The 18,057-nt window shown below is 58.5% G+C and overlaps 1 protein-coding gene across 7 annotated transcripts in view; it reads right to left on the reverse strand.

Annotated features, from left to right (window-relative positions):
- Positions 1–218: 218 nt before the first annotated feature.
- LOC119099786 (cilia- and flagella-associated protein 298) overlaps positions 219–18,057 on the reverse strand; it is a 69,092-nt gene continuing 51,253 nt past the window's right edge. For 5 of the 7 annotated variants that reach the window (XM_037222859.1, XM_037222860.1, XM_037222862.1 and 2 more), the window contains one exon: positions 219–1,693. In XM_037222859.1, coding sequence (XP_037078754.1) covers positions 1,583–1,693 — 111 coding nt within the window. In that variant the 3' untranslated portion in view covers positions 219–1,582. Of the gene's footprint in view, positions 1,694–5,782; positions 5,811–6,408; positions 6,501–8,227; positions 9,180–18,057 lie in introns of those variants that run through there. The other 2 variants (XM_037222858.1, XM_037222864.1) reach the window with 2 other exon arrangements.

The following is an 18,057-nucleotide window of genomic DNA, read 5'->3' on the forward strand; positions in this document are numbered from 1 at the left end:
AGACGTGTACGCTGCTCAACGATATGTTCCGAACAAAACCCCACCGAAGCATGCAGCTGGTGCGTGCACATCGACCAGCGATATGGTCTAAACAAAGTCATCGATTTTCATGATCAGTGCTTTGTGGTTGTGGAACCTTTGTTTGGGCTACACTTTTTTCACCCTTACGTGGGTGCATGGAGAAAAGCGTTGTTCTAAGAAACCGAAAAAAGAACTGCAGCTTTCGAACGATTTATTAAAACATCATTAATGAAGAATGCAAAGGCAAGACACCATGGCGGCGGAGAAGTCACGAAGGCATCAGGCGAAAGTGCGGGAGCGTCTCCCACCAGAGCGAGCAGCTGGGCATAGCACAGCACAGCAGGTCAGTCAGCTGCAGCAGCCGAACAGACCGCCCGGTGAGACCGACAGTCGGGTAGGACTCCGCCGGGGGCACGGCCAGCGGGTCGGGTTCCGCCGAGGTCACGGCCGGCCGGGTCGGGCTTCGCCGGGAGCACGGCCAGCCAGGTCGGGCTTCGCCGGGATCGCGGCCAGCCTGGTCGGGCCCCGCCAGGATCACGGCCAGCCTGGTCGTGATCCGCCGGGAGCACGGTTAGCCTGGTCGGGCCCCGCCAGGATCACGGCCAGCCAGGTCGTGCTCCGCCGGGAGCACGGCCAGCCTGGTCGCCAGGCGGCCGCCGCGGGTAGCGCTGGGCATGGCGCGAAGCAGGGCGGCACGGGACGGGATTCAGCCGGACCAAATGGTGGAAACCTTCTGGACCGAGGCTCTGTTGCCCACAGGTGCGCACGGAGGTGCACGTAAGGATTAAAGTGAGTGGAGGGAAGGGAACAGAACCCGAAGGGTAAACTCGCACGCGCTTGCTCGCACTATCACGCGCTGACACACACATCACCAATCAGGATCGGCGGCCGCGAGCCCGGCCGCCCCTCGTCGTTACCATGGAAGTATGTGGTTGCAGCAGTGCGTTATGCATGGAAAACGACAAAGGTGGAAGTGGGGAGAGGGAGAAAAACAGCACGGATGCCAACAGAATACGGAACCGTATCACAGTCGGCCACCGAGCGACACAGGCGCTGGTAAACAAAACACGCGCGCAGGCGAGGTCAGAGCGGCAGCGGACACTTGAGCTTCGCAGGCGCGCGGGCGGACAGAGAGGCAGCGAGATCCCGCCGTCGCGCCGGTCCCGGCCGGCCCGCCACAGAGCGACACGCAGCCGAGGAGCGTCCTCAGCGCCGCTCAACACACGCTGCATGAGAGGCGGGCCCGACTCAGCCCCGGCTCGAGGCGCGCCTACCGCTTGGGCTTCGCCAGTCCGCGCCGGACTCCTCGAGGCACGAGACCCGACCGATGGGCGAGCTGTCCGCGGCCGTTTTCAGCCCGCCAATCGGAAATTGCATCGCATGATAGCTGTGCGCATGTGGTGTCCGGGCTCTGCGATTCAAGCCCCTCTGAACGCAAAATATCACGTGAACATAAGCAGTTCGACTGCGCCTAAGCTAAGTCGAACGGAGCCATCTTCGTCCAAGTCGTTGGCAGAGGCAGCTTGACGAGATATACCGAGCGCAGCGCTTCGCCCGCCACCTAGTGGGGGTTCCAGGAAACATTGTTTAGTCCGTGAAATGACCGCTTGAGGGCGCCGCTGTCGGCCCACGGAGAGTTGAGATGGGTGTCGTCCATATCACGCTCTAGCCGCTGAAAGCGAGACAAAATCACTTTAGACTAAACGCAATAAAACTCAGAGCGCACATTTTCGCCGGATGTTGTCACAAACAATACAATCGACAAACCGTGACAAGGTATCAACAGACATGCACAGCGAACTTCATCCCCAAAACAAACTACCACACCAGGGGCAGATGGGAGGGTGGGGGCGGTCAGGCACGGTCAAGCAAGCCCTGGTGAGCACGGCAAGGACAATGCACCAGCGCCGAGCATCCTCGGCACCACGCCGCGCAGTCCCGACTCGCACAACACCGATGACCCACAACAGAGGGCCGGGCGTCGCCGCCGCTCGAGTGCTGCATGCCACAGACCGGCCACGGCCACCGACGGTGGTCCGCGGCCGAGCGGGCGGCAGGCGCGGCTGCAGAGCCCTCCGCCTGGTCGCCGGCGCTGTCATCCGGCCGCCGGTGGGCCAGGGTGCGGCTCGCCCCCGGACCGGCGGCCGGCGGTGGCCACCGGTCCGGCCGGTCAATACACGACAGACGGGTGCAGACACGCACAGTCACGACACGGAGAGACGGAGAGCCGGCGCGGGCGGCGCCGGACGTCGGACGCCGGCCGGCCGGCGGACTTGCCTGGAGCCGGCCGCAGCTCGGCCGGCGCTACGTCTCCACAGGAGAGATGGTGCTGTTGGCGCTGCAACCGACAGACAAACAGCTGCCGTCACCGTGCAACCGGTGCCCGGGCAGCGCGCCGCGCGCTGCGCGCCGCCAGGCCGCTCACAACAAGCAACAGGAGATCAGCGCCCCGCCCCGCGGGCACCACACAGGACCGGTGCCCGGGCAGCGCGCCGCGCGCCGCGCGCCGCCAGGCCGCTCACAGCACGCAACAGGGGACCAGCGCCCCGCCCAGCAGGCACCACACGGGACAGGCGACTCGGATCAGGCACTACGCGGCGCCAGGGCCCTTCACGGCAAACACCGAGCACACCAGAGCCATCCGAGGAGGCACGACAGGGGATCGGGATCCGTAGAGCAGGCGAGACGAAGAGATCGGCTTCTCAACAAAGCGGTCCTCCACGGGGCCACGGCCTTCAGAGCACTACGCACGATCAGAAATTGTCCCGGCACCAACCGAATCCTGGCCCGGCAGCGGTCACTGGTCGCTGCCAGAACCGACAGCGCTCGCCGCACGGTACTCGCGGTCCACCACTTGTCACTGCATGGGACCGCAGCAACGCATCAGTTCCCAGGAATAGATAATCGTCAGCAGCAGCCGCCGCCCGCGCACGTGACCCGCCACGAGAGCGCAGCAGGAGGGCGACGCTGGCCGTGTTTCTGGTTTCCAGGACTAGCCAGGGGTGATTTACGGAGACTATAAGTCCCCTGCCCGGCCAGAGTGTCGCGTCTGGCCCAGATTACTGCGAACGCCACAGACGCTAGCTCAGTCATTTTAGCCCGGCTACAGCCACCCGGGTGCCATGCGAAGGTGAGCGTTCCGTACAAGTAACATGCGCCAGGGTTTCACTGTCGTGCGCCGGAACCAAAAGCAGTGCCTCCACGAAATCTGACCGGAAAGTACCGACCGAGAAACGAATGGGGACATTCCCGAAGCCAGGTCAAGCGATACGGTTTAATACTTGCCCATTGCTGGTATCCGAACTGCATACACTACAGTGGGAGCACGCATGTCTAAATGTACCTTTAACAATGTTTTAGGCTAGATACCGCGCGAGGTGCAGAGAAATGCGCAGTGTTCTGAAAGATGACCAATACAATTTATAACATATCATGCCCGAAGGTTTCCCCGACATGCTTCTGGCTTCAGCTCAAACATACAGCGACAAACCACCACCAAGACAGCGCCTGACGGCGGAGCGGGGCCGGCGGACGAACCATCTCAGCACGTCACCAGGCGTCACGTGACGTGTGACGCACGCCAGTCGGCGCGTCCGTCGCGGCCGACCCCGTGCCGACGCGGCGATGGACCCTGCCGACAACTCCCAGTTCGTAGTGCCGCCACAGAGAGCTGCGAGAACGGAACCGGACCTGCTCCACCCGCCAAACGGGCATCGGCCGAGCAGGCGAGGTGATGGTGGCGGCGGCGGCGGCGACGGCCGTGGCCCGACCAACCGGCCCACCCTGCGGCGTGGTCGGGCCATATCCAGGATACAGGCCACGAAGTGAGCGCCTAACCGCCGCCGCCGAGACATGGCGATGTTGCACCGGAACAAGCTACATCAGCTGCTACTGCTACTGCTACTGCGGTGCAGGAGAAGTCACAAGCGTGGCGCATGCACCCGTCTTCTCCACATCTCCGTTATCCATGACATCGCAATGCGTGCATTAATGACCGACGCGGCGCACGGACACGCCAGGCGGTCAATACCATACAAAGGGCACGCCGCTCCCACCGCCGCCCAGGCACGGCGGAGGCCACAAAGGAAGCGCCGCGCCAACTGCTGCTGCGGCACAGGGCGGACGTCATTGTGCCGTCCGGCCGTCTCCCTGGGACCCCGCGCTGCTGCCGCACACTGCCGCGGAGCGGCAAACGGACCGACGCCTCTGGCGCTGCCGAGGCGGCGGCGTCTCACACCGCGTGCCACTGCGGTCCCACCACAATGGGGTAGAGCCGGCTGCGGATATAACACGCACCTTGCGACGTTCCCTTTGAGAACGTTTTGTTTTCGGCAGCGTTTTCTTGCAAAGGAAACATAATTGTCTTCATCACGTGATAAATGTTAGTGCACATAAACCATCGCAAAATTTCGACTAATGTGAGCGCAATGACGGATGACAGCAATCGACCACGACAACCAGCACCCACATCGTCAAGCCCCCACTACGATCCCGAAAGTCAGAACACGAATGACACCTCACAGACAACAATATCTAGGGTCATGCTACGTAGCAGTAAAAACGCCACTGTACCATGCACTGTTACATTTAAAGTTATTACATCCCTCAACACTCCACCACACAGTCCAACATATCTGTTCACGTGGTGCAGCTGTTATCTCAGTGCCCAGTTCCTAAGCCGCCGGCCCGCGGCGTGACATTGCGCCGCATCCACCAAGGTGAATTGCCCGCCATCCCGGCGGCGGTGCGCAGGGACCGCTCTAAATGGATTCATCAGGTCTGGGTCGAGCTTTGACGACACCCAATAAACTCAAATTTGGCGCTCGCACTGGCGACACACGTCCTGCCCTGTCCCAAATGCTCGGCGCGCAGCTCGGTGGCGCCACCTAGCCAGTCGGCGGCCAGCGTCGGCGGGCGAAGGCCCACCCCTGGCCTTCCCATCGTGAATGTTTGATGGCCGGCCAGCGGCACGTTTCGTGTGCTGACTGACGGCGGCTGGGAACGACACCACGGGGGACGGCCAGGGCATGGGTGGCGCCGTGCACCGGACAAGGGCAGCGGCCGGGCGCGACCAGCGGCCCTCACCGGCGCTCTACGTGGCCGACGAGGGGCGGCGCCGGGCTTGCCGAGGCATCGCTGGTGACATGCTGACTGCGCGTGTCCGCGCACGGCGAGTAACTCGGGATCAATCAAGTACTTCGGCACATAAGATTTACTGGTGTGGTGCTGGTGAAGTGGGAACAGCGTGACCTACGTCTGACGAACTCGTGGAGGGATGCAGCAGGGGGCAGATTCGCATGGCAACACACACCGTCAGAGCGACGGTCACTCCTGGCTGGAACTATTGTCAAAGGCGATGCCGGATCACGCGTACGCACTTGGATACTGGTGGCGTCAGTGCCACGGTACCTGCCCGGTAACATCACACCCACGGCTGTCAGTCCGCACTGAGACTGTCAGCCTGACAGCGCGCACCTGGTGAAGGCGGCGGCAGCGGTGGCAGCTCCGGCCCTTCAGTACGCGCCTGGCGGCGGCACCGGAGGCAGTGGCAGTTCCAGCCCCTCAGTGCGCCCAAGTGTTGGCGACGGCCCCAGCGACACCTCCAGTCCCCCATCACGCACCTGGTGGTGGCGGCTGAGTCGGTGGCGGCGGCGGCGGCCGGGCTGGCCGACGGCTCCAGCGGCGGCAGCAGGTGGCGATGCGTGCCGCTCGGCAGCCGCCCAGGCTGCAGGTAGCGGCTGGGCGGCCGCGCCTCGCCCACCTCCTCCATCTCAATCTCGTCCCCGCTCCTGCGGCAGCGGCGCGCGCGGCCGACGGTCACCGTTATTCGGCCGGCGCGCCACACGGCAACAGACGACAACGCCCAGTCCCGGTACACGCGCAGGCGGCACCGGCATAAAATCAACGCTACAAAAACAGCGGCTACTCCCCGTGCCGACTCAGGCTATCGACTCGACCAGCTACTGTCTATGTATCACCGCTACCTTCCAAAGGCGGCCTACTCTGCAGACTGCAAACCTATCTAAAACAGTCGCCGCTCTGAGGCCAATCCAGCGCTAGCGAACGCACCTACCTGGCGAACGAAGTCGAAGGTCGCGCCGACTGACAGAGAGCGGCGGAGAATGATGGAAGTGCGCGGCAAGGACGTTCTTATACAGAAGGCTGGGGAGGTCAACACAAAAACAGAGACGAGCAGGCACATTCAGCTGCCTAGCGCGGTAGTGGCGCATGCTTGGAGCGTTGGCGGCTGCCGCTAGTCTAGCGCCGGCCTCCACGGCGGCTGCCTCTACGGACCGGCCGAGAGCGGCCACCCCCGCACCGGCCAACCGGATACGGCACGGCACGGCCGGGGCGGCATGCGGGTGGCCGCTGCGGTCCTCGGCTCACCGCCAGCTTAACAGTTGGTCTGCGTCACCGCGCCGTCCTCCTCCTCTTCTTCCTCGGAGCAATTATTACCGACCGACAACAAACTGACCGAGCTGCGAACACGGCCAACGACGGGCGTTACCGGCAAGGCGGCGGGGTCACCGCGTCTCCCCGGGGGCGCGGCCGCAGGACGGCCTAGACGGGGCGGCGTCCGGGGCCGTCTGGTGGCGACACGCGGCGCCTGGGCAGGTGCCGCACCAGCGCCACTGGCTCAAAGTTTCATGAGGCGAGGCGCGCTGTTGTGATCGACCGGCGCGGCGTTTATCGCGCCTAGAGCAGGCCGCGGACAGTGGCGCCTACCGGGCACAAACACGGCCGGCGCCGCAGTCCGCTGCAGCCGCTGACCGCAGTCCGCTGCAGTGGGCTCTGCGAGCCAAATGGCCCGTCCGCAACTGCCCTGAACGCGCTGGCTTTGTTCCGCGCGCCCTGCCTGGGAGCAGGCGGACTGCGCAGACCCTAGGTTATCTGAACCGGAAAGTTTATGTGGGTGTCACGCTGCTGTGAAAGTGGGGCATAAGCCGCAGATGCTATGCCCTTTTCCGCGAATTTGTGCTGGAGCAGATTACTCAAACAACAGTTCAAAATAGTAAAATTGACAAATCGCCCAAAACTTTGTCCAGCAAGTCAACAGAAGTGGAGCGTCAAGAGCAGTGACGTCGGCAAGCACATTCGCCGATATGATTGTCACATAAATGCGCCCAACTGAAGTAGCCCTACCCTGGAGTCGCCGCGCAACCGACATGACTGCGATGCAATGGCCGTTCACCTGACCTGATCTTGTAGATAGATGGTTTAGGTTCAATCAGTCGGTCAGTGGTGGCCTTAAGAACTACGGTCTTATGGCACGCTACCGCATGGACATAAATGGCCGAGAGGTCACTTAACGGCAGTTGTTATGTAAGTGCAAATAATGCCATTTTTATGCAACTGGAAAGCCTAATAATGTCTGAACTATGCCCACGGCACACTCGGTGCAAAAAATATTCAGTAATGTAGCCTGGGTGCCGAATCTCTAAATAAATTTACGTTCGCTTACCATTACAATCCGCCGCACGAAATCATAGCGTGCTGTTTATCCACTACGCGTGCCTTAATAGTTTCGAAAACTGGCATCGTTTTGTGTTTCGCGCCACGGTTACTATTACTGTCGTCACGATTTCAATTAATTTTTCGATGACATTCAGTCCTCGCCTAATCGCTACATATATTAAGCTCTGATGGCAATAGATCCTCCAAGACATTTTCCCGTCTCCAAGCCACGATTTGAACCAATCCATCTGAAACAATCATGAACGCGAACCACAAAAACAAAAATAATAAAAGTAGTAGAACTGCCTCCATAGCTCCTGCTAGCGCATTACCAGCTATGTGCGTCGAGTGTCATTTCGTTATGTTGTGTACAGTGCCAAGACAGAGTGCCGTAAGGGAGCCATTCGGCCGCCGACTACGGGGCCTTCCCCATGCCGCGGCGTCGTTTGCGGCTGGCCGCGGCACACCAGTCAAGGGCCACCACCACTATGGTCAGCCAAGCGGACGTCAATAGAGAACACACATAAAGTAGTAGATCAATCGAGGGTCAACAAAACAAACGCGGGCAAACAGAAGACGTGTCAAACCATGCGCTGCCCAGTGTCTCCCAGACACCGTCCGGGGTCTCACACAACCAAGACGGGCAAACTGACGCGTGGACCGCGGATGGGGCCACGCCGCCACACTAGCAGCACCGTCCACAGAAAGCGAGAGCGGGCGCGCGGGTCGGTCGCCGCCGGCGCACACTCACCCGCTGTCGTGGCGGCGGTCGCGGGCGAACCTCACCACCGTCGAGTTGATCTTGCTGGTGATGGACTTGAGCGAGTAGCTGCTGTTGGGGTTGCTGCGGCTGGTGGTGGGCTCGGCCGCCTCCTCCTCGCCCTCTTCAGCCAGCAGGCGTAACGCCTTCTCCTCGGCCAGCGCGTCGGCCACGGCCGCCGCCGCCTCCTTCCGCTTCATGCGGTGGTACGCGTGCACGAGAAACGCGATCGAGCCGGCGAAGCACACGAGCGGCACGACGATCGAGATGGCCAGGTTGGCCTCGATCTCGTCCGGGTCCAGCGTCGTGATCACCAGCGTGGCGTCCACCCGGCTGTAGTAGCACGGGAACGTCGTGTTCACGACACGGTAAGTCTGCGCGAACGCGGTGCAGTTGAGCGACGGCGGGTAGCCGCAGCCCTTGACGTTCGGATATAGGTTGGCCTCGTTGTACAGCCACTGGTGGTTGGCCGGCCGCCGGCTGCACGAGAAGTTCTTGGCGTCCGTGTACGCCACCCACACCTTGTCGCACTCGTACACCTCACGCGTGCAGCCCTCGCGACACGAGCTCCAATCGCTGCAGTTCTCCGAGCCGGAGTCCTTGCGGTAGGCGACCACGCAGCATGTGACCGGGTCCAGAGCGAAGTCCATCTGGATGGTGGTCACCGCCGGTTCGATCACGAACGGCACGAGGAAGAGGAAGGCGAAGAATGCGCCGATTGCCAGCAGGCTGAAGAACACGGTAGCGTAGAAGTTGACCTTGTCGGAGTACTGGTCGATCTTCTCGCGCACCAGTTCGACGCAGCTCTTCTTCACCTCGGGCTCGTCCGGCTCGCCCAGCACGTCCGGGTCGTCGTAGCCGGGGAACTTTCGCGCCTCCTCCACCATGCTGGTCCGTGACGCAGGCGAGTCCGCGCGCCGGCGGCCGCCGCAGCTCACCGCATCTGCAACAGACCAACCGCTGCACACGCCACGAGCGGCGCACCGCTGCCGCAGGCAGCCGAGGTAGGCCGCGGCAGGGACGCGGTCCACGAGCCGGCGGCGACCGACAGGGAGAGAGGCAGGCGATCTGCAGACCCGACAGTCAACAGTTATGAGGTGACAACAGAGTGATGATGTGGAAGAGTGAGACAAAGACCAGGGAGACATGCAGCTTAGTTGCATGCGTATTGTTATTCGAGCTTTGCGACGTCTCAACCCACGGTCGTCATGGAACTACTTAAATACGCCACCGAACGTCACCGAACTGGAGGCTGGCGAACAGTGAAGTCGGCACCCGAGAGCATCATTCGACGAAGAGCCCGCCTCCCGAAGGCAAATAATGACAGCTGCAGTTCGAAACCTTGCAATTGAGAGACCCTGTCGAACGTTCCATGTTGACCTCGCGGACAAACGCCGGCCCTAGCACAACCCGGCCGTGCATTACGATAGGCGCGTCACATTCGACCAAGCCCATCGGAGCCATTTCGGACGGCGGGCGGCAACCCTCCGGTCAATATTGTCTGTGTGGCCGCCGCCGCCGCCGTCTCGCCACGCGTGACCCGGGCCTAGACCGAGAGGCCTGGGTCGATGAGCGGCCGCTGACGAGCAGTGCGTGCCGCATACGCCGACAACGTGACGGCCGCGCGTGACGCTCGTGACCATCGATTGGGAGGAGCCGCCGCCGGTCGGGCGGCGGACATCCCCGGTGGCGTGCGCGGGCACGCTGGCCGGGGCCGAGACGGCCGCCGTCGCACATACAACAGACGGCACGGGCCGAGACGCCAGCGCCGGCGGCCTGTTTGGCGCCGCGTGCTCCTAATGAGACGTTGGATTGCTTTGTAAAAGTGATAAATGGGCGTGCAAACCTCATAAGCCATCTACGAAATTGAGTTTTGCTGATTACGCTGAGTAACGAGACGGAACAACAGCCAACAGGCTTTCATCAGTATGCATAACATAGCCATCAAAAAGACAGACAGCAGCATGAAATTGCGACCAATGACCTCATTAGGTCCATTTGGCCATCGAACAAATTCTCGAGAATTGATCTCAAACGAAATAATCTTCATGTACAAAAGCTACGACCACGATGCGTCCTTGCATGAATTTCCAGGCGCACGCTTCTGCGCACCACCAATATACACACACGCACACACACACACATACGTCTGTGTTAGTGCGCGTGGAAAGCATGCGACACACAACATGTTACTTAAAACGCCAGGGTTTACAAATATCCCAACATCGCCGACTTATCAGAATACGCGCGCCGCGGACGTTGCATTTTTACACTACAAAGAGGCGTAACGATATCCGTGCGGAACGACGCATTGCAGGGCGCCTCGTGACAAACATCCCCTCACTAATTAATCACACTCGCCACCTCCCCAATGGACAGCGTCGAGTCAAGCAACCGAACTTGCACTGATGTCCAATATTGCGAACGGATGTACCCTTCCGAAGTTGTATTCTGTATGCGCTTATTTTTGCGTAACTGCTTACCGCTTACTCATTTAATACCACACGAATATTGCATTATATTCACCGTGATGCGGAAGAGATGCATGATAGAAAACCTTCGCATACCATTATCAAGAGCAACTACACAGCCATAATTTCGTTTCATTATTCTGCCATTCCAATTAGCAAAACACGACCTCCAGAAAAAAAATACACAAGTTAAAGTCACCCAGTCGACTCCGAGCTTTATCAAAACCTTTTTTCTGGGAACATTGTCCCACCATTTCATCCAGCCAGCATCCCTCAAACGCGCCGACCCAAACCTCGGTTGATCCAGTGATCCAAGTTTCGTCCAACTTCGCGACAGCTCTCTTGTCACGCCCGTCATCTCGCAAGCCGGATGTGATCCAGCGTCGGCACCCATCCGCCTCCCGAAATCCCGCGGCCGCCGCCATATACCGCGGCCGAGCCATCAGGCGAGTCTCGGGGGCCGACAGCACTAATCCAGCGAGCCGGCGGCATTACCATCACCCGAAGAGCGTAGCGCCACCACCGGCGCCTGGGCCCTGCGATACCAGTGCGGCGACGACGAGGGCGCGTGACGCCGTCTGAGGAGACCGCGGCGATGGGAGGAGGGGCGCGACGCCCAACCTCTCTCCAGGTCAACACACACCGCCGACGACGGTCAGCCGTATCATGGCGTCAGGCGGCCGCATGAGGCGGGAGTTGGACACGACTGGCCGCTCAGCCGGGCACGGACGGTCGTGCCGTGGCGTCAGGTGGCCGCATGAGGTGGGAACTGGACACGACTGGCCGCTCAGCCGGGCACGGCCGGCCGTACCGTGGCGTCAGGTGGCCGCATGAGGTGGGAGCTGAACACGACTGGCTGCCCAGCCGGGCACGGACGGTCGTGCCGTGGCGTCAGGTGGCCGCATGAGGTGGGAGCTGGACACGACTGGCCGCTCAGCCGGGCACGGCCGGCCGTACCGTGGCGTCAGGTGGCCGCATGAGGCGGGAGCTGAACACGACTGGCCGCCCAGCCGGGCAAGGACGGCCGCACCGCGCAGGGGTCTGCAAGCCCAGACCCGGCGACGCCGACATGAACGCACACGACGCTTCAGACCCCCGCCGTCCGGCCTGATGTCACGGACCGCACCGGAGCAGAGGCGAGGACACGGCACGCTTCAAACCAGCGCTGCCCGGGCGCCAGTCACGAGCCGCTCCAGAGCGTACGGCTCAGAGTGCGCACCAGGCCAGCGCCGCCCGGCCTGACGGCCAGGGCTGCACCACAGCGGCAGCGAGGACTCTCACGCCTACCCCGACCGCCGCCGGCCGGACGGCAGTCACAGACCTGAGCACAGCCGCGGCAGGGGCACAAGGGGTGCTCCCCAGCCACGACTGGCGTGTCTGGACGGTCACAGCCGACCGGTCACGGCTAACTGCAGGGCTGCGCCGTGCAGCATATCGACCCAGCCTGGATTACACCCGGCCAGGTTTATCTGATGCAGTGAAATATTGCAGCTTAGGCTGCCATACCACAACCGCACGACCTCAACCACCAAACAAGTGCAGTTGGTGCACGGTTAAAACTGGAGCAGCTTTTCGTGACAATTGGTTCACTTCCGGATGGATTTTAGGCAGCAAATTATCTTGAAGCCAACCCACATAAACGTAAACAACACTGATTTTTTTGGAAGCACAACTACCAGTAAGAGCAGCCGCGCTACTACAGGCCGTGCCCCGGCCTGTTAACAGCCGGCCGCGTCATGGCCTGTTAACAGCTGGCCGCGTCACGTCTGTTAACAGCCGGCCATGCAACGGCTTGACAGCCGGCCGCGCCACGACCTGTTAACAGCCGGCCGCGTCATGGCCTGTTGACAGCTGGGCGCGCCACGCTTGTTAACAGCCGGCCGTGCAAAGGCTTAACAGCCGGCCGTGCCACGACCTGTTAACAGCCGGCCGCGTCATGGCCTGTTAACAGCTGGCCGCGCCACGCCTGTTGACAGCCGGCCGTGCAACTGCTTAACAGCCGGCCGTGCCACGACCTGTTAACAGTCGGCCGCGTCATGGCCTGTTAACAGCCGGCCGTGCTACGGCCTGTTAAAAGCCGGCCGCGTCATGGCTTGCTAACAGCCGGCCGTGCCACGGCTAACAACCGGCCGTGCCACGGCCTGTTGGTAGTCGGCTGCGTCATGGCCTGTTAACAGCCAGCCGTGCCACGGCTCGCTCCCGCCTGCTGCGCGGTGACACAGCAGCTCTGTCTGGCCGTTTAGTGACCCTCAATTCCGTGTACGCATATCCGGTCGGCTCCTTGTAAGCAAATTTGGTTATATACGAAGAATCTTGCAAAAACATGTTATAAAACCTGTGGCTTGGATTAAATATATTTATTTCAATCCCACAGTTTACAGCAATCAAGAGAGTCTGTCACAAATGCAGCACAACTGATTGTATTTGAAGGTTTCCTATGTGCGCAATAATCAACCATCTACACACCAAACGTTATCGGCTGAACGAATATATCATGCAATGTGCAGAAACATGAGCACGGCCTTGAAATGTTCAGTATGCCCCAAATCTATCCCAATGACTGTTTGATATCTTTGTTCAAGTATTCCCTGGTGTATTGAATGATGTTTGTATTCAGCCGACGGGCTCATTATGCCGGAAACCACTCCTTTGAGCCTCTCTTGCTTTATTTATCCTCACCCACATTCAAGTTTGTATCAGGCGAGCGAATACGACGGGGGTGGGGGTGGGGGTGGCGATGTGACTCCTCTCCCCATCGCCCTTTCAAAATTAAAAGTAATGAAGCCTCGCGGGAAAAACAGCGGACTGGCCTCGGCCCCGCACCAGCGCGACGGTCGAGTCTGCTCACCGGTCATCTGTCATTTCCTCGACGTCACTACCAGTGAGCAGTCGGCAGCGGAACCTATCTAGTCATTACTCCTGAGGATAAATTTGCTGCTCACACATCAAGGCTTACGATATTCAGATGCGTATACATTACGTAGTATGTGGAATGACTTAGCACAGGAATAGCCCGTGCAAGTACGGAAAATGCTGGAATGTGAGTAAGCGTCCCTTAGCAATGAACTGGTTTGATGGAGATGTCTGTGGATAGTTATGATCATGGGATATATGTGAATAATTTAAGCCTCTTCCCATAACGACGAGCAACCTCAAAAGTAAAAACTCTTTCCCAACGTAAGCATGGGTACCATGAGCTTGCGCCTGGTGCATGCGCTTTAAACCGCACACATTCTTCCAATTACTAATCTCAGTTTTGTGTTTTGTGCTCATCAATGCTGCTTCCGACACAATAATTTACACCATGTGTTCCGTTCCGGTCTTGTGCATGGGTTCCTGCACATGAGCCACGTGACGGTCATGACTGTCACATCTGTAACGAAGCGTAGCAAACATGGCCTCGCGGGGCACTGATGGGATGATCTGCGCTAATGAGAAACCTGGACGCCTGTCGAAAATCGCTTGAATTAGACAGCAAACATACGCGCCAGCCCAAGCTCAAAGGAACATATGTTACTTTGTTTCGTGTCGACGAATTTACTGAAGTCCTTCCGGTTCTGTTAGTCGGTTGATGCAGGCCAATCCTGTTCGAAAACAATGCACTCGACACTCATAATCACGTCTCTAACGCACTTGCCCTCCGGGTGAGAAGCTAACCTCATCGAGTTTGGCAAGGACTTTCAGTCCGCACAACGGGTCGCGTTGGTCAGCACACGCCGTCCTGGGCGGACACGTCGGTCAATTTCGGCTTTCGGCCATGCTTGGCTTGATATGTGCATCGGTCGGGCGAAGTCGCACTACAATACGACAATGCCCAAGCTAAAAGCGCATAATAATATTAATTTCTCAGACTACAGCTCACCCAATTGCAATCGCCGGACAACTACATCACGTACGAGCTAATGCACAAAACTTACTCGACAGCGGTGTTAGCTCATCTGACAGCAATCAAGAGCGGCGAGCTTTCATGGCAGTGCTCAATTTCCGGCTCGGACTCCCATTCCGGCTATTCGCTACATTTCCATCTACCAAAGCATCATCCCATTTGCTGCGCTCCAGGGCCTCCGGGCCTCATATGCGTCCGTCAGCCGATGACCGCGGCCGGCGGACGGACCCGGGCGAGGCCGCATGCGGCCGGCGGGCGCGGGTCCGCCACCTCGCCGGGGCCGGCCCGTTTCATTTGCAAATGGCGGCGTCTCTGCCGGCCGGTGTCGTGCATACCGGGCCGCCCTTAGAGTCCGGCTAACGAGCCGCCGCGTGGCCGGCGTCGGTGCCGACGCGTCGTTACCGGCGGCGGCGCCGACGCAGCACCGGGTCACCGGCCGCCGCTGCGGCGGACGGGCAGGAGCCGGCCCCGGCCGCCGCTCACCCACCCGCGACATCCGCGACACACGCCGTCTGAGCCAATCACCTTCGCCGCCGGACGCCACGACCGTCCGGCGGCTCGACCGCAGCCGCAAAGCTCCTCCTCACTGCACGGCCGTGACATTGTTGATATCGCATGTACACTTCTTTGTACTTGTACCGAATCAAACGAAAGGCACTTATTGGAATGATCCCAATAATACAATTAACTTGAACTTGACTATGTTAATCGGGCTTCAGTTGACAGGCATGCCTATCTTCAAGTGCCAGTCCTCGTACTTGGTAAAATATATACGTTTACTAATCGGGAACAGAATGGAAAACAGCTTGCATAATGAAGGAACGACAAATTACGAAAGGTACACAACATTTTTAAATCGCGTGAAACTATGAATGATCCTGCCAACCACATGTTCGGTACCATGAAATGATTTTCTCACTCAAGATCTCGGGGGCCCAATGTCTGGGCCCCAGAGATCATTCGATGTTCCAGCAAAATCGGGACCCCACTTTGGTTGGGGAGCTCCGAGAACACCAGGAGCACATTAAGACTATGGTCCCAAAAATTTTAGGGCACCAAAAGAGTCTGTAAAAAGTTCAGGAGGTCGATACAGCGAGGGGCTTGAAAACGTAACAGGGGGTCAACAACGAAGGCAGCACCCGTTATCGACCGCGGACCACAAATAAGCGCAAATAGTTTCAGAGGACGATCCGGAGTCCCAAAACAGTCAGAATGCTGGTGATACATACAACTTGACCACATCAAAACCCTCGCACCAAACACCCACAAACGTGCAGGGAGCTCAGGAAATGAGTGAAGTTTCAAAACGGTTCAGGAGCTAAACAACGACCAGGGGATCTCGGAGACATTGAGGGGTCCGAAACGGTCAGGGATCCTCAACGGCAGTCGCAGTGCCTTGGAAATGTCCAGAGACTTCAAATGGAACCGCGAGCAGTGGGTCAGGGATCCCAAGGCTTTAGCATCACAAAGACGAGACACTGGGCTGCCCCTGGCCTATATGCGAATCAGAGAATGGTAATAAACCCGGCAAAAACGCTGGAACGACCGCCGTTCGTAACGGTGGGCATTACCAGAGACTCGTAAACCGCAGAGCGTACCAATGTTGCATTTTACTGAAATTGGCCGTGCAGAAGTCGGTCTCCAATTTAGCTCCACTATTTCACCCATCTTCGCACGGTTGCTTGTGTCAGTTTGCATGCATGGTTGATTCAAAGTACCTGGGATGATGTGGGGTGATTTCTTCGGATATGCATTGGTCGTCAAGCAAACAAGCGTTCTTTGCTATCGAAATACTTGGACGTCTTACAATGTACATGTGCCTCCTGAGGAATCGTGGATCAACGGCAACACATCATACGCATGATTGATATTGATATGACTTACGTCTGGCACGTATCACTCGTCGGTACGCCTTACAACTGCGGCGCACTCACTGCGTTGTTTTAAGACTTGATCGGGCTCTGTCGGCTCTTTCCGACTTTGGAGAAGATAACAATTTGCAAGACTGGTTGGCTACAGCCTCTGCCAGTGACGATGTGACGGCCTTTGACGACCGCTTTCAGAGCAGCTGACGCAACCGCATCCCCTCCATCGATTGGCGGCGGACGATTCAAGGAAATTGACCTTGCCGAGCTTGTCGGGTGGAGCTTGACCATGAGCTGGTCCTATGTTTTCCATTTCCCCTGGAACCTGTTCTAATCACTCGGAGTGGGGTATGTAGCTTCAAATAGTTTTCTACCCGCTATCGATGCGAAAGGGTTCCGGGAAAGTCGTCAAATCGGTTTTGGAGCACAAGGAGAGCTTCAAATGCCTCTAGGCTCTTGGACCGTGTGTTTGCATTGTCTTTTTGACTACCAACTGTAGGAGAGTCTGTTTCATGTTCAGTAGAGTTTGATGTAATGGTCAAACAGTGCTACGCGCTCATGATAAACAATATTTGTATGCGGTTAGCTACTGGTCAACATTCGCGGGAAATCAACGCAGTAGTTTGATATGAACCCTGCAGCTGGCAGCCGTGTCCCATATCTGGAACATTATCATGTTTATTCTTGGAAGAGAAAAGATGTGGTTCAGAAGTAGCTGTGAAGAAGACTCATATTAGTCGGGGTCCGCAAAACCTTTGTAATTGATGAAGTGTCATACTTCCTTCCCAGTACGTATTACATAACTTATGTCAACACCCATGGGCCAATCGAGTAGCGAAAGCAGCGAAATAGACTGCTTCCCAGCTGTCGACTTCAATCCTTATCGATTGGCAGTGGCAATGAAGCATGCGTTTATCTGCCACAGCAGTGGAAAAACATCGAAAGCTAAATGTAGAGGAAGAACTGAAAACGTGTCCTTGGCAACTCCGTAATTTCATCTGAATGATGGTTAAACAAGATGGTAGGAATGGTGAAAAACCAGATGACGAAAGACGGTACCAGACGGTGCACTTCAGTCTCAGTGTGTATTGCGAAGGCTTTCCACGAACCGTGATAAGGAGGCCACAGGCCGGCGGCTCACAGCCCTCAACTGGCACGTGTGTGAGACTATCGTGTAACACCGTTTAATGGAAGTACGACGTTGTATGGCAACGAGACGTTTCAGAAACTGTGACCGACTTTCTGGACGTTTCCACATATTTGCACAGCGTCACAGCGCACGCACTGACGAGGCTCGCGGTCCCGTGAGCTGAAGGTACTGAGTGAGCCATCACACGCCCACCAAGGTCCGTGACCACCGGAGCGCGCACTCACGAGGCTCGCGGCCCCGTAAGCTGAAGGTACTGAGTGAGCCGTCACACGCCCACCAAGGTCCGTGACCACCGGCGAGCGCACTCACGAGGCTCGCGGCCTCGTAAGCTGAAGGTACTGAGCGAGCCGTCACACGCCCACCAAGGTCCGTGACCACAGGCGCACGCACTCATGAAGCCCGCGGCCTCGTGAGCTGAAGGTACTGAGCGAGCCGTCACACGCCCACCA

The sequence above is a fragment of the Pollicipes pollicipes genome, unplaced genomic scaffold (assembly GCF_011947565.3).
Source record: "Pollicipes pollicipes isolate AB1234 unplaced genomic scaffold, Ppol_2.1 Scaffold_4881;HRSCAF=5763_pilon_pilon_pilon, whole genome shotgun sequence".
NCBI lineage: Eukaryota > Metazoa > Arthropoda > Thecostraca > Pollicipedomorpha > Pollicipedidae > Pollicipes > Pollicipes pollicipes.